This window comes from Mus pahari, chromosome 14 (genome assembly GCF_900095145.1).
Source record: "Mus pahari chromosome 14, PAHARI_EIJ_v1.1, whole genome shotgun sequence".
Lineage (NCBI taxonomy): Eukaryota > Metazoa > Chordata > Mammalia > Rodentia > Muridae > Mus > Mus pahari.
In genome coordinates, this window is record NC_034603.1 from 73,309,289 (window position 1) to 73,324,375 (window position 15,087).

A 15,087-nucleotide genomic window follows, 5' to 3' on the forward strand; every position below is an offset into this window, starting at 1 on the left:
TGGGGCACAGGCTCTGGAACCAGAGCATCTGGTTGAGTCTGGCTTCCGTTATTTTCCGTGTGTCTATAAGCAAGCCCCTCTGCTTGTCTCCATCTGAAAATGGGGTGTTGATCAAAGTGAAAGTCCCCTCGGGGCAGAGCCTGGAAACGTCCCCTGGGGGGCAGGTTACTGTAACCACACCTGACTTTAGATTTCCTTCTACTTGAGAAGATTCACATTTATTTTTTTTGTTTGTTTGTTTTTTGTTTTTTTTCAAGACAGGGTTTCTCTGTATAGTCCTGGCTGTCCTGGGACTCACTTTGTAGACCAGGCTGGCCTCGAACTCAGAAATCCTCCTGCCTCTGCCTCCCGAGTGCTGGGATTAAAGGCGTGCGCCACCACGCCCGGCGAAGATTCACATTTATGAGCTGTGCCGTGTATTGTGGCTGTGGCTCCGTCGAGTGGATGGGATCCCCAGCACCACAGAAACCAAAAGTAAAGGCACATGCCTGCAGAACTAGGGAGCTAGAAGAAGGAATTGGGAGTTCAAGATTACCCTCAGCTTTACAGGTCCAAGCCAGCTTGGGTTCCAGGAGACACAGCCTAGAAAGGAAGGGGTTAAGACAGGGAAGAAAGTAGACAGGAAAAAGAAATTAAGCCTTCTGGTTCAGGCTTTACAGAAGGGGTCATATCTGTACTGTAGGAAGTGACGGGCTGCTGGGACCCAGGTACCAGCGCTTTGTGGCAGAGGCACTGTGACCTCCCCTGTGATCACAGGGCTCTAGGCCCTACTTAGCTGCTCAGTGCTGCTTTGTTTTGTTTTGTTTTTCCCATCTACTATCTTAGGAGTCCCTTTTCTTGTCTTCTAGATCAGCTCTGCATTTTGCATTTGCTGGGCATGGTGACACGTGCCTTTGATTCTAGAATTCACAAGATTAAGGCAGGAACATACTTCGTTCCAGACCAACCAGCCTTAGGCTTCAGAGCAAGACCCTCAACAACGCCAAACCTTACGCTCCCTTTAGACATGGGGCTTGCCATGCACCATTGTGCCTGCTGCCCCCAAATCCTGTTCTATCAACAAGTCTATGCTTGAAGCAAGAAGGGCATCTCTGTAAGTTTCCATCAGCCCAGTCCTCTTTCCTTGGACTTCCATGGAGTTTAATATGTTTTGACAACAATGAATAACACTTGGGGGTGAGGTTATGTGGTTAGTCTCAGTGGTCCTAGTGTGAGCGCAAAGGTGAGTGGTCCCAGGCTGAGGGTAGAGGAGACCCGGGGTAGACACAGGAAAGTGAGTCTGAGGAGGAAATCCAAGAGTGCCCAGACTGGGTTGCTCTTCCAAGTTCTATGCAACGGAGTGCTTGGGAGTTACCAAGAGCTAGCAGGGAATGCCACAGTCTTGTGATTGGTTTGGAAACCAGTCTCAGATACTTGGGGACATGGACTTGGGGACATGGACTTGGGGACATGGACCCTGAATGCAGGGTGCTAGCCATACTTCTTCACAGCCCATAAGAGCCCTGATGGCTCCTACTGAAGCAGGTATGAGGGAAAGGGGAGGAAGGGAGCCCTGGAGTTGATCGCATGTCTCCTGAGAAAAAAAGAAAAAAGGCCAACAATATGGGCCTAAGATGTCAAGTCAGAAGAACCTGGGAGTTCTAATAGGTTTTCAGAGTCTAAAGATCCGAAAGTATAACTTCTGTCTGTCCATCCATCCATCCATCCATCCATGCATCTATTTCTCCAACCAACACCCCACTTAAGAGATCCCAGCCCGGGAGGGGAGAGGCCTCATCTGTCCCTAGCAAAAGTCCGAAGGTTCCTCCAACCCCAGGGAAAAAATGACCAAATAGAATAAAAGTCAGGCTCTCCTCCTCACTCTTCCACTAGCTAGCCATGGAACCGGGTCACATGACTTGACTCTTCTGGACCCCAGATGTTTCATCACCTGCCTACTGGAGGCAGTCAAAGAAGCAGCTAGCTGGGTGGCAATCTTTCTAGTTCTAACATTCCATGGAAGACCCTTCGGCCCCTGATGTCACAAATATGGAGCTGACTCGTGATTGGCCATTGCCTGTGCCAGCTCTGCTGTTCTCTTGGTCATGGGAACAAGATGGACTTGCCTTGGACCTTGCTCCTTGTGCTCCTCTCTCACGGGCAGCTCTTGCCATGGCTCAGGACTGTGGGAGAGCCAAGCTTAGGTATGGCTGGGACCTGTAGGAGCATAGGACCAAATATGAGGACTGTGGAGGGGCCCGCCCCTTCCCTCAGGCCCACACGGTCTCCCTCCCCTGCAGATGATTTCTACAGCGAGGCTCAGGCGAAGTTGTTCCTGCAGTTTTATGAGCAAACAGCCCGGGTCGTGCTGAACGAGTTTATGGAAGCCACCTGGAACTACGTCACCAACATCACCAGGAGAAATCAAAAGAACATGGTGTGGTACCATTTCCCCCAAGGCCCTCCCTCCCTGTCCTTGCTCTTTTTAGGGATCCTGGAGATTGGGGGTCATAGTTCCTGCCCTGTGTCCAGAGTGTATGGAAAGAAGGACACCCAAAACATATGTCAAGGTGGGCTGCGAGTTCCAGGGGTCTCAGTGACCTTGACTTTTCTCTACACAAGACTTTCTGGATTCTTGGCCCTTGAGAGCTTTACCTCCCCCTCTTAGGGACACAGGCACCCCATCCCTCTTAGCAAATCTTCAATGACTCTGGACTTTTAAAGTGGGCTTTGGGGCTGCGACCTCAGAAGTCAGCATGGGACCCATACTGCGTCCTCCCCCCCCCAACCTGCCATGAGCAAAGTGACGGCCTTCTTTCCAGCTGCAGAAGGAGGCAGACAGGTCCCAGTTCATGCTGTACTTCAGCACCAGGGCTCGCATGTTTAGGATAGACCATTTCCTGGACCAGGATGTGAAGCGCATGCTGAGGAAGCTGCAGAACATAGACAAGTCGGCCTTGCCCACGGAGGATCTCCTAGAGGTGACAGACAGAGCCCCAGGCCTCCCAGGCCTCCCAGGCACATACACTCCTGCACCCCAGAGGAGGGTGGGCCAGGTCAGACTTGGAACCAGAGTGTATTGGGCAGGAGCTGGTATTGGTGGGTTGGCACCAGAACTTCCTATAGAGGAGAGGGGGTGCTTTAGCCAGGCCTACCTTTTCTGGCTGGTGGGGCTAGTGTTGGGAGTGGGTACAAGAATGTGGGCCTACCCTGGGTGATACCTGCCCATACCCCACCCCCACCCCACCCCCAGTACAACAGACTTCTGACCTACATGGAGACAGCATATAACCGAGCTGAGGTGTGCCTGGATGAGGGTCCCTGCTTGCCCCTGGAGCCTGGTGAGCAAACCCTGCTCCTGACCTCGTCCGTGCCCCCTTGTTGGTGAAGGGGCACCTAGGGTGGGTGAGAGTGCAGGTAGGTGAGTACGGGCTGCCATGTGGCTCCTCTCTGGGCACAGACCTCCAAGAAATCATGGCCACCTCCAGGGACCAGAAGGAGCTGCTGTGGGCCTGGCAGGGCTGGCGGGATGCCATTGGTCGGCAACTCCGCCCTGTCTTCGAGGACTACGTACATCTCAGCAACAAGGCTGCCCAATATAACGGTAAGCGGGCTGGACATAACGTTCTTGGGTCGATGCCCAGGAAAAGAATGAAGCTGAATCTGCAGAGGACTCAGGCAGCAGCAGAATCAATATGGACGATGCTCGGGGTCCATGAGCCCTGTAACTGGGCCCTGCGAACAGACATAGAGCCTGCAAGGAAGTATCCGCCCAGACTCTGCGGCACAACGGGAGGAAAGCAGGGTCTTAGGGGGCCAGAAAGAAACCCACACAACCACGGGGCTTTGGGTGATTTGGGGTTTGGGACATGGCAGTAGGGAAGGACAGGACCTTGCGAGACACGGTCAGGAGCATGCACTGTAGGGTGGGCAATGCCTTGGGAGGTTGTGTTCACACCATGGACTCCTGCGGAGCAGGGAGGTGGCGATGCTTCCTTGGAGTGTTTCTGGGTCTCCTCCCTGCCGGGCCGTTGGATACTGGGTGTCACGGTGAACACTAATAAGTCTCTCCTCCTGTCCTAGGATACGAAGACATGGGGGCTTTATGGCGATCCAAGTATGAGTCTGATACGCTGGAGGAAGACCTGGAGCAGCTCTATCAGGAGCTGCAGCCTCTCTACCTGAACCTCCATGCCTATGTGCGCCGCTCCCTGTACCGCTACTACGGGCCTGAGCTCATTGACCTGAGGGGGCCCATCCCTGCCCACCTCCTGGGTAAGGGACAGATTAGTGGCTGAGTGGGGACAGAGGGAAAGTCACCCTTCCTCTTAGCTCATTCACCCCCTTTCCAGGGAACATGTGGGCTCAGTCCTGGAACAATATCCTAGACCTGGTCCTGCCTTATCCGACTAAAGCCCCGGAGGACATCACAGAGATCATGAAGATCCAGGTCTGTGCTGAGCCCCTGGATGTCGCCCCTCCTCCATTCCTCTGTCCCACAATGCCCCTAGGCCAATGGGCAACAGAACCACAGAACCTCTTTTATTTTATTTTATTTTATTTTATTTTATTTTATTTTATTTTCTCTCTCACAGCATTGGAGGCCTGAGAAAATGTTTAAAGAGGCTAACTTATTCTTTACCTCTATGGGCTTGCTACCCGCCCCGCCTGCTTTCTGGATAAAGTCTATGATGGAGAAGCCAGCTGATGGGCGGGAAGTGGAGTGCCACACCTCATCCTGGAACTTCTACAAGTTCAATGACTTCAGGTGTCTACAGACAGCATGGTCTTCATCCAGCATCCTTTTCTTACCCCTCTTCTGGTTTCCCTCTGGTCATATAGTAAGGAGTAAGCCGGGGAGAGCAGGGGTGGGGGAAGTGGGGTGAGATTCAGAAGCACGGAAGAGAAGGTGGGTGTGGAAAGTAGAGGATATGGTCATGGGGTGGGCACAGGGTCTAGAGTCAGGAAAGATGGTAGCCAAGGCCCTTCTGGTCTCTGGCTTGATGGCCCTAATACTGTAGGACCCCCGAAAATGGGGAGATCCTTGCTCTAGTCTCGGGATGGCACAGACCCCCCAAGAACTCACAAGAGACTGTTCTTGATGCAAAACACACACACGAGGCTTTATTCCAGAGCTCTGGGGACAACTCGTATCCCACACAGGGGGTAGAGTCCACCCCGAAGGGGAGAGGGACCCTTCTTTTTATGGACCCTCAAGGGGGAAGACGAGAGGAGGGAATAGGGGATTTCCAAATCACATGGCCTTGGGCCATCAATCTGACAAGTTTTTTTTTCTTTTGGTTTTCTGAGACAGGGTTTCTCTGTGTAGCCTGGCTGTCCTGGAACTCTCACTCTGTAGACCAGGTTGGCCTCGAACTCAGAAATCCACCTGCCTCTGCCTCCCGAGTGCTGGGATTAAAGGCATGCGCCATCACGCCCGGCCAAGTTTTTGTTTTTTGTTTTTTTTTTTTGACAAGTTTTAACTTCCTAATTCGAGGTGATTTACAAAGAATGGGTATGGGAGGGGTGAGGGGTTGGAGTCCTGCGAAGGAGCAGGTTGCCAGGGAAGTTTTTCACCTGTAGCCTAGCAACCAAAGCCCACAAATTCTTGGCAAAAAGCTACAGCAATCGGCAAATGCATGAGTTCACACAACAACCAGGACCTGCACAAACACAAATTCCAAGAGTATTCAAACTATACAAATGGTTCTAAGCTACTGGGGCGTAATCAACTTTTACCCTTCACCAGCAATAGAATCTATTTCATCAACCTAGGGTTTTAATGATTTCTTTTGTCTTGTCAAAGCCTTACAATACCTTAATGAAGTTTGAATGAAGAATGTCCCCAGGGCATCCCCATGCTCCTTGACCCCTACCCTTTAACTCTAGGGTAAAGAAGTGCACCGAGGTGACCTTAGAAGACCTGCTCTCCGTCTTCCACCAGATGGGCCATATCCAGTACTTCTTGCAGTACCAGAACCTCTCTGTAATCTACCAAGAAGGTGCCAGCCCAGCCTTTGAAGAGGCTGTGGGGTCGGTGATCGCCCTCTCAGTCTCTTCCCACAAGTACCTGCTCGCCAGAGGTCTGCTCAGCCAACCTCACCAGGATTCAGGTGATGGGAGATGGGGGGGGGGTGCACAGGAGGGTGGCCTGAGCCTGGGGCTTCAGCTGGGGCTGAGGGGGGCTAAAGCCCTCAGGGCAAGGCTGAAGAAAGGGAGAACCAAGAAGCTGCTTCCTGATGGCCCTGACCTCATCCCCAGAGGAGGAGGTCAACTTCCTGTTAGGCATTGCCCTAGAGAAGATTGCCTTCATCCCCTTCAGCTACCTGATAGACAAGTTTCGTTGGAAGGTCTTTGATGGCACTATTTCGAAGATTGCCTACAACCAGGAGTGGTGGAACTTCAGGTGGGGAAGATGGCTGCCCGGTAAGAGTGAAGTGTTGATGTCCTGGGAACCTGAGGAAACCAGGCGATGTGTGCTGTTTGCTGTCACCAAGGAAAGACATACAGATTAAAGTGCATAGAGCCAGCACAGGTGGCCATAAGGCCTGGTTCTGAATCTGGTGGCAGCGGTGAGCAGATCTCTTAACTTCCTAGGATTCTGTCTCATCTGTGAAATAGGGATCCTGGCAGTGACTTTTATCTGCTGTGTGGGTGGCCAGGAATCTCACACCATGAAATCAACTAGGCCTCTCCAAGAACAGAGCAGTAACTGAGTGTGGTGGTACATACCTACCTGTAATCCTAACACCTGGAAAGTGGACACAGGACGGTCAGGAGGCCTGAGGACAGAGTCTTGCAGGCATGGCCAGCAGCTTGTTGGCTACATAGCCAGCTGGAGGTCAGCCTGGACCACATGAGATTCTGTCTCCAAAAAGGTGAACCCCCCCCCAAAAAAAAACCAAAAAAGCAAAAGCCTATGCTATAATGATGATCAAGAAGCAGGTCCCTGCTGTCTGCTCCCTCCATGGAAAGCCAGCAAAAGGGATGACAGAGGACTGAGAACTTTGTCTGCTGGAAAGACTTTCCATGGGGGAGAGGCAGGTTATTATCCCAAAACACATACATGCCTGCGGGAACCTAAGCATCTACAGAAAAGCCCAGCGGTTGTCAAGCAGGTCAGTCGATTGGACAATGCATGCCCATTACCTAGGCTTCTCCACGTCCATCAGGCACCACACTGTCAAGTTCAAGGTTTCTGGACACAGGGTGGCCTACACCAGGCTCCTGTGATCATTTAGACTTTGTGTCTGCCCTATAGGCTGCATTGGCTCAATGTGCTTAGAGGTCACGTGACCGGGGGGGGGGGTTCTAGCAGGCATTCACACTGAGTTGTGGCAGTCTGACCCCTCTTCTCTTGGCTCTGTGATTCTCTAGTTGTTTTGTTTTGTTTTGTTTTGTTTTGTTTTGTTTTGTTTTGTTTTGTTTGAGACAGGGTTTCTCTGCCCAGCCCTGGCTATCCTGAACTCACTCTGTAGATCAGACTGGCCTTGAACTCACCTCCCAAGTGCTGGAATCTAAGGTGTGTACCACCACACCCACTTTCTGCTTTGTTTTTGGTTTTTTTTTTTTTCCTTAGCACGATTTAGATTAACTACCTGTTTCCTATTTTATAGCCAGATCTCATCACTAGCATGGATGTGAGCGAGGCTCTGGCCTTACTTGGTCTCTTGATGGCATCTCCACGGAGATCAGGCCCGTGTTAACAGTCGACATGCTCACTGTTAACCACTGTAATTAAACTTTCTGATTCCTGATTCTGCATGTTCTGACTTATCTAGTCCACGAAAATGCACTGAATGGCCTCTGCAAGCCAGGCCCGGACTGAACACACATGGGCTTCAAACAAGGCTCTGAGGATCTTCCAGGACACATGGCCAAGACCCTGTCTCTCTCTCCCACCAGGTTAAAGTACCAAGGCCTGTGCCCACCTGTCCCTCGGTCAGACGATGATTTTGACCCGGGTGCCAAGTTCCACATCCCTGCTAATGTGCCCTATATCCGGTAAAGGTCTGGGCCCTGTTGACAGAGCTGGCTGGGATCTGGGAGACACTGGAACTGGGTGGAGGAGCTCCAGAGAGTGCAAAGATGGAAACTTATGGCCACTCAGTGCCCAAGAAGCTCTGAGCTTCCTATACCAGGCTTCCTCTCCGAAGCCCACCTTCTCCTTCCTCTACACAGATACTTTCTCGGTCTAGTACTGCAGTTTCAACTTCATGAAGCACTATGCGCGGCCTCCGGCCACGTGGGCCCTCTGCACCGGTGTGATAACTATAACTCCAAGGTTGCAGGGAAGATCCTGGGGTGAGTGCACAAATCCCCCAGTTTCTTTCAGCTCCTACTATCTCCCTCACAGGGAGTCCTGGCTTGAGGACTCCCCTCAACCCCAAAGTGCCACTCCCCTGAGCAACCACACTGAGCTGACATTCTGGTGCAGGAGCCTTCTCACGGAAGACCTCGCTCTACTCCGTTAACACAAGCCTGCTTTCTCTCGTGTAGCCTGCTATGAACAGAGACACTTGGAACACACAGGCATCCACATATACAGTAAATCTACTTGTCTCTTGTGGAAAGCCAGGGCTGGTGTCCTGCCTCTGCCTTCTGACTCAGTCACCAGAGCCCCCTTATTCTATCCTTGTGAGTGTCTGGCTGTGTTTGAGGCACCTTGGGTCGTTTACCTTTCCCGACTCCTCGCTGAAGTGCTCAGCTTGGCTCCCAGGCAACTGAAGTTACTTTTATTGCAGCCTCTTGACACACTTCTGGCCAGCCTATGGTCCACTTTGACCTTCCAGTCTTTTCTGATACACTTGATGTTTAGCCTGTCCCTTTCCAGGTCTGTTGTTGTGGTCCTAGGTTTTGCCAACTTGGAGGAGTAGGTAGAGGACAGGAACTGGACATGCAGAGCATTTTCCCTGCTGGCTGGACTCTTGAGTTCTTTATCCATGTTCCGCACTGGTAGCTCTTAACTTTGTAGGGTAGAAAGTTGTCATTGGCTTTTTTACAAGTGATCAAACTGAAGGTCTGAGAAGTGACTTGATCGTGTGTCATTCGTTTAGCAAGTAAGAAATTCATGCTATGAACTCAGAACCGATTGCAAAACAGTTGTCATCCAGAGATGGCTCATTTGTCCCCTGCTTCATCAGCTATACTCCTGGTCTGAGCAGACCCTGAATTCCAAGCTTGGACACCATTCTCTGGGCAGTGACAGAGAAGAAGCTTCTGAAAAGGGGGGGAGGAGTGTCACCTCCATCAGTCCAGGGATGCAGGCCCTGGTGAGATCACATCAGGTCTTCTGGTTCCAAGGCCAGCTCTCCCACCACTGAGTTGGGGCATCTGCCCAGTGGCCGGATCTTTGTCCTCTTGACTGCTATTGATTTGGGTCTGTGTCTTTAATTGTTCAATGAGTATTGTTTCTGCCTTGCCTTGAGTTAGTGATTCCTGACTTAGTATCCCCTGCATGCATTTTAGACTATTAGTTGTACTTCTGGTTTTTTGAGATAGGGTCTTGTAGCCCAGGCTAGCCTCAAACTTGAGACCCTCCCACACCTGCCCCTAGAGTGCTGGGATTACAGGTATGTGTCACTCTGCCTGGCTTCCTTTACATATGTAATGAGGTTATCTATGGCTCCTCCATGACCTTTAACCATCTGCAACCACCAGATGGAGCAGAAGGTTTGGTCCTCTGGGCTTTGAGAGGTCCAATAATATGAGCATCATCGCCACCATCACCACCACCCCCTGTCAATTCTTCCTTCCTTCATACATAGGGATATGGATGTACGAATATGGTTGTATACACACACAAACATGTGGGCTCTTCACTCAACCTCTGCTGCTTGCATTGTTCACTTAGCATTTACTTAGAACACGGCTGATCAGTCTTCCTGTGTCCGTCCAGCAGAGGGCAATAGACTATGAAATAAACGAACCCTAAACTACTAAAAAGAAGACTGAACAGAAGAAACTTTGCTGAATGTGAAGAGAGTTAGGAAGTCCAGCAGGGAACCAAAGAGAAATGTCTGTCCCCAAAAGCAGACACAGAAGAAAATGACATGTGTTTCCTCCCCAGGAGCTCATGTCTAACTCTCCTTTATGCCTCTTGCTTGGAGGGATACTTGACATCAGTCATTCTCTCTACTTCCTTCTCTTACCCTACCCAGCGTACACAGGACTCTGACTCAACCCCAAAGCACATGACATTGTTCATCAGCCCCCACATCCCTTCACTGTCTACCCCCCTGGTCCAAAAGGACCAGAAATTCCAGGCTGAGCATCTTGTACACCATTCACTGGGTAGTGGGCAGAGGAGAGCCTTTTAAGAAAGGGATTGTCACAAGGTTTGGGAGAGGATTAAATGGCAACAGAGTGGAGCCCAGGAGAAGGAGGAGGAGGAAGGGAAGTAAGGAATTCTGGGGGCGAAGGAGCAGGAGACAGGTGCTCCCAGGCCCACCTTGACAGCTGCATAACATCCAGATGGGAGAAAGGTCTCACTTTGTAAAAGAGGAAATTCACAAAATGGCCAAGCGTAAGGAGCCTGAGACCCACGTCCCAGTGCCCTGAAGGCAGGACATGGAGATACTTGTGGGCTCAGGTGTGGGGAAGGTAGTTGGATGTTGAGGAGGTAAAGCAGCTGAAGTCCCCAGGTTCATGGGGACAGGGATGAAGCAGAAGAAAGGGGGAGGCTTTCCCGATCTTCTTCCGAGGGTAGCTTTCTTGTGCATTTGCTCTCTGGGCCCATCCTCCTCCACGCAAGTGCTGGGCTGGTTCTGATGGGAATATACAGTCAAAGTGGACCTTGGATGGTTTCTTAAAGTCCCCTAGCCATGATGGGGATCTGTGGATCCCCATCTGTGGATCGTGTTGCCAATTTGGAGACTGAGGCAGTGTCCAGCAACCGGCGGCACTACAGCCCTTTATTAGCTGTGTGTAGCTGGGCTCTCTTCACACAGGCAAACAGCCTGTGGAGCTGTTTCTTCACGGTCAGATTCTCAGAAGTCAAAGCTATTCTCCCAACTGTGTGTGGTGGGACAAGTTTATAATCCTAGCACCTAGAAGGTCATGACAAGAGGACCATGAGTTCAAAGTGAGCCTGGTCTACACAGCGAGACCCTGGTCTATACTAGGTTTTTTTGCCTCTACCTAGGATCCAGCATCTGAAAAAAATGTCAAATCATTTGGAAATTGTGACTCTTATTTTTATTTATTTCACTCTTGATGACTTTTATTTGTTTGTTTGTTTGTTTGTTTTTGAGACAGGGTTTCTCTGTGTAGCCCTGGCTGTCCTGGAACTCACCTTGTAGACCAGGCTGGCCTCGAATGCAGAAATCAGCCTGCCTCTGATGCCTCTGCCTCCCAAGTGCTGGGATTAAAGGCGTGCACCACCACTGCCTGGCTCTTGATGACTCTTTGCCTTTATTATCTATAACTAAATCTTAACAGATTTTCTCCTCGGTGATTTCTTTTCTTTTTCCTGTCTTCCTTTGTTTCTTTTCTTGAAATTCTGGGGAACTCAAACCCCGAACCTTACACATGCTAGGCAAATGTGTCTCATGGTTTCTGCCAAGTATCTATTGGCCTTCAGTTCCCCCATCTGCCTCCAGTCGTTTATCAAGTAGCATGAACAAATCCTGCAAGTTACAAATTCCTTCACCACCTTGTGACGTGATACTCACTACGGTGCTGGACAGACATTCGTGAGAGCTCGTGTTACTGATGAGAAGACTCAGGTTGAGAGAGTTTGACCGTCTAAGGTCATATGTTCTCTAAGTAGCATTGCAAGGATTTGAACCTGTGTACCCCTATACAGTGACCTCTAAGCTTCCAGCTCCCGCCCCTTTCCTGATCAGACCCTGGGATAACAGGTTGAGAAATGTCAACATCTGCCCAGTGCTATTGTTTGTCAAGGCCAGGGTAGAACCTGGAGCTCTGCCTTTAGCACCCTCTGCACCCGCCATGGTGAACGCAGTGAGCCTGCCATCTGCCACCAAGCCCTGGGTGTGCCTCAAGACAGCTGATATTTGTACAGCATGCAGGTGTTACACAGGGAACCCTATGCTCACAGCACTTGAATTCTCTCAATCCTTCCCTATGTGGCCAAGAAGGACTGAAGGGCTGTTGCTGCCTCGAATACATCAGCGTGAGCAGAGGCTCCAAATGGCTGCCCGTTTGAATTGAGAATAAGGATGCCCGCAGTAATAGCTGACACCAATCAGCAGCAACAGTCGGTATTTATTGCTTCACAGCATGGTAGCAACCCTGCACAGTTGCCTCCGCTTACGGAGATGACACTTAGATGAGTTATTGGTCCAAGGCATCTCAAGGATAGAGCTGATAGCCACACCCAGGTGAATCTTGCTTAAGGATAGAGCTGATAGCCACACCCAGGTGAATCTTGCTTCAGCATGAGTGCTGGAATCTACTGTGCTGAGAGCTCTGGGGTCCTGGATGGCGAAGTTAGGAATTATAGTTGTGTTTACTCGGGGGGGGGGGGGGTAGCAGCAACACCTGCTGACATTCTCACATGGCCTCACAGACGACTCTACTTCCCTAGGGATCTCCTGAAGTTGGGCTCCAGCCGGCCCTGGCAGGAGGTCCTCCAGGTGGTGACTGGAGAGTCCAATATATCCGCCAAGGCCCTCATGACCTACTTCAAGCCACTGATGAACTGGCTGGTGACTGAAAACGTGAAGCAAGGGGACACCCTTGGCTGGCCAGACTTCAGCTGTTCTTTTGAAGGTTGGACAAACCCTGGCCTTAGTTCTAATGCAGATCTAGGCCCTGCCCTATCCTGCTCTGGGTCGATACTAAGCTCTAGTCAGTTTGTAGTCTGGCTTAAGCCAGACAGTAGAGTTGGGTGACCCCCATCCATACCAAGCCCAGAACAACCTCACCCAGTTCCAAAGTCCACTCTTACTTCCTACTCAATGGCCTCCTTGCACACCATCCAGCAAGGCTGCCAAGCTTTGACAGAGGGTAGGAGCCTCCAGACTGGGCTCTGTGAGTTAGGTCACCCGACCCACATACATCTTCTCTTCCTTCTGCTTTCTCTGCCCCCTCACTGCAGGACAGTCCCCTCACCTGTGGTCTGAGGCTGAGAGAGAAGATGGTGGCTATCATGTCCTTCCTGGCTGCCACAGGGGACTCAAGGGCCACTTCCCTCAGGCTTTCTTACTCTATAAGACGATTTTTTTTTTCCCCACAGAAAAAATCACAAGCAAAGTATCGTTTCTGGGCACGGAGACAGAGCCTGAGCAGGCATACCTGGGGCAGTGGGTGTTGCTGAGCATGGGTTTTGTCATGTTGGTCCTCATCCTGGCGCTGGGCTTCAGGCTGCACTACTTGGAAAAACAGTCACTGAACAAAGACACTGTGCCCTACTCTTACTTCCTGGGCATAGCCATGGAACCCCATCAGGCAGCCCGGAAACAGTGGCTTCTGCTGGGCCTCTGCTTCATCCTTATGCTGTGTTGTATTGGCCTGCTCATTCGGATAGTCACGCAGAACACCATGCAAAACACCGAGAAGCCTCCATGGATGAAAAATGAAGGGCAGAGCTGAGGGGAGCCATCGTGGAGATGGGTGAGAGACTGGGGGATAGGGTAGAGGGATGTCTGAGACAGACAGGCTAGGGAGGATATGGGCTGCAGGCGTAGTGCTCAGCCATGACCGTGTGGTGAGGCGGTGACTGATCTTGTGTGATCCATGAGTGTCCTGGGTTCCGGACCAACCCTACAGTGGCTCAGAAACGACGGCTTTATCGAGTCAGCGTCTGTGTCCCTTTGAAGCTGCCTTCACACCCGGCCACATGAGAACTAACCCTTCACACAGCCTTGTTTTGTTCAGGAGTTTAGCTATGGGGCTTGTCTAGGGCTCCAGGTTCCAAGGAATCTCTAGAAAAAAAGGACTCACCGCCATCCACTTATAAGCTGTCCTTCAGTAGGACCAGACATTCCTTGACGAACTGCTGATGCCCAGTTCCTGAGCACTGTGTTCTCTCTATAGCCTACCACACGCTGATGATTCTCCATCGTGCCCTTTCAGTCTGCATAATCCAGGCCCCAAAAAGGTTCTTTATTTGACCACCTGAAATGCAAGTAACCTCACAAAACTGCCCCATGGCTCTCCCCGCCCTAGCCCAGGCCCTCACGAATGGAGACAGTGGTGGCTGGGCACTGAGCCAGGCGTGATTAATGATCAACTTCTTTAATATTTAAACAAAGCTCATCTCTAGTCACTCTGCTCCGGAGATGGCCTTGTTCAACACACACACACACCTGCTGCCTGGCCCGTTGCCCTGGAGAGCAAGCGCAGGGCAAACAGCACCTTTCCAGGCTCAGTGGGGGAAGGGAGAACGGGGAGAAGATGCCGTGAGGAGGGTTGCTGGAATCTGATATTCTAAGGATAATCTTGGGAAAGGGGGAAGGGGCCTCTGCCTCTACTCTTTTAACCCTTTCTGCCTTGCCTTCTGACCACGGGAATACCATACTCAATATTTTCAGAGAAGCGGAAGCTGAATTCCTGGGAAGCCCGGGAGTCAGTACCATGACAGGAAATAGGGAAGGCTTGAAGGGAAATAAATTATAACCAGAAGCCACCGGGAAGAGGCACCAGGTAGCTCAAACATGAGACCAGCTTTCCTTAGAGATCTGAATACTACATAAAGTCACAGGTTGAGGAGACAGGCTAACAGGATGGGATTCCCTGACCCCTCTCTCTGCCCGGGTCTCTAGATCTCTTCCCCATGTTCTTCCTAGCTCTAAACAGTTTCTACTCCAGGAGCAGATTTCTACAGCACTATTGTTTGATATCTCTGTATTATCCTGTCGTGTATTTATTGCTATAATGCCGTCGTTTGTCCTCATTATTAGATGTTAGGTCCATAAGGCTCAACGCGAGTCGGGATGACTCTGTGTAATGTGGAGACCGGGAAAAAACGCTTGAATGAATAAGCAAATGAATGTCTCACTGCGTAAGCCCATGCTGCTGACTGTATAGGAAATACTGTCCCCATTTCTCTTCCACAGCCAACCTGCTCCCCACATTCAGGGACAGCCAAGACATCTCTGCCCCCCAGGAAACCACACTTGGCAGCCCTCTCATCTCTCAACC

The 15,087-nt window shown here is 50.9% G+C and overlaps 1 protein-coding gene across 1 annotated transcript; it reads left to right on the forward strand.

Annotated features, from left to right (window-relative positions):
• Nucleotides 1-2,095: 2,095 nt before the first annotated feature.
• On the forward strand, nucleotides 2,096-13,536 carry LOC110332456 (angiotensin-converting enzyme-like protein Ace3). Its single transcript, XM_021213700.1, has 14 exons — nucleotides 2,096-2,183; nucleotides 2,280-2,416; nucleotides 2,802-2,960; nucleotides 3,233-3,320; nucleotides 3,440-3,583; nucleotides 4,063-4,254; nucleotides 4,332-4,429; nucleotides 4,575-4,747; nucleotides 5,869-6,092; nucleotides 6,241-6,385; nucleotides 7,885-7,983; nucleotides 8,161-8,283; nucleotides 12,530-12,714; nucleotides 13,181-13,536. Exons 1-14 carry the CDS (start codon nucleotides 2,096-2,098, stop codon nucleotides 13,534-13,536), a joined length of 2,211 nt encoding a protein of 736 aa, XP_021069359.1.
• The last annotated feature ends 1,551 nt before the right edge of the window (nucleotides 13,537-15,087 follow it).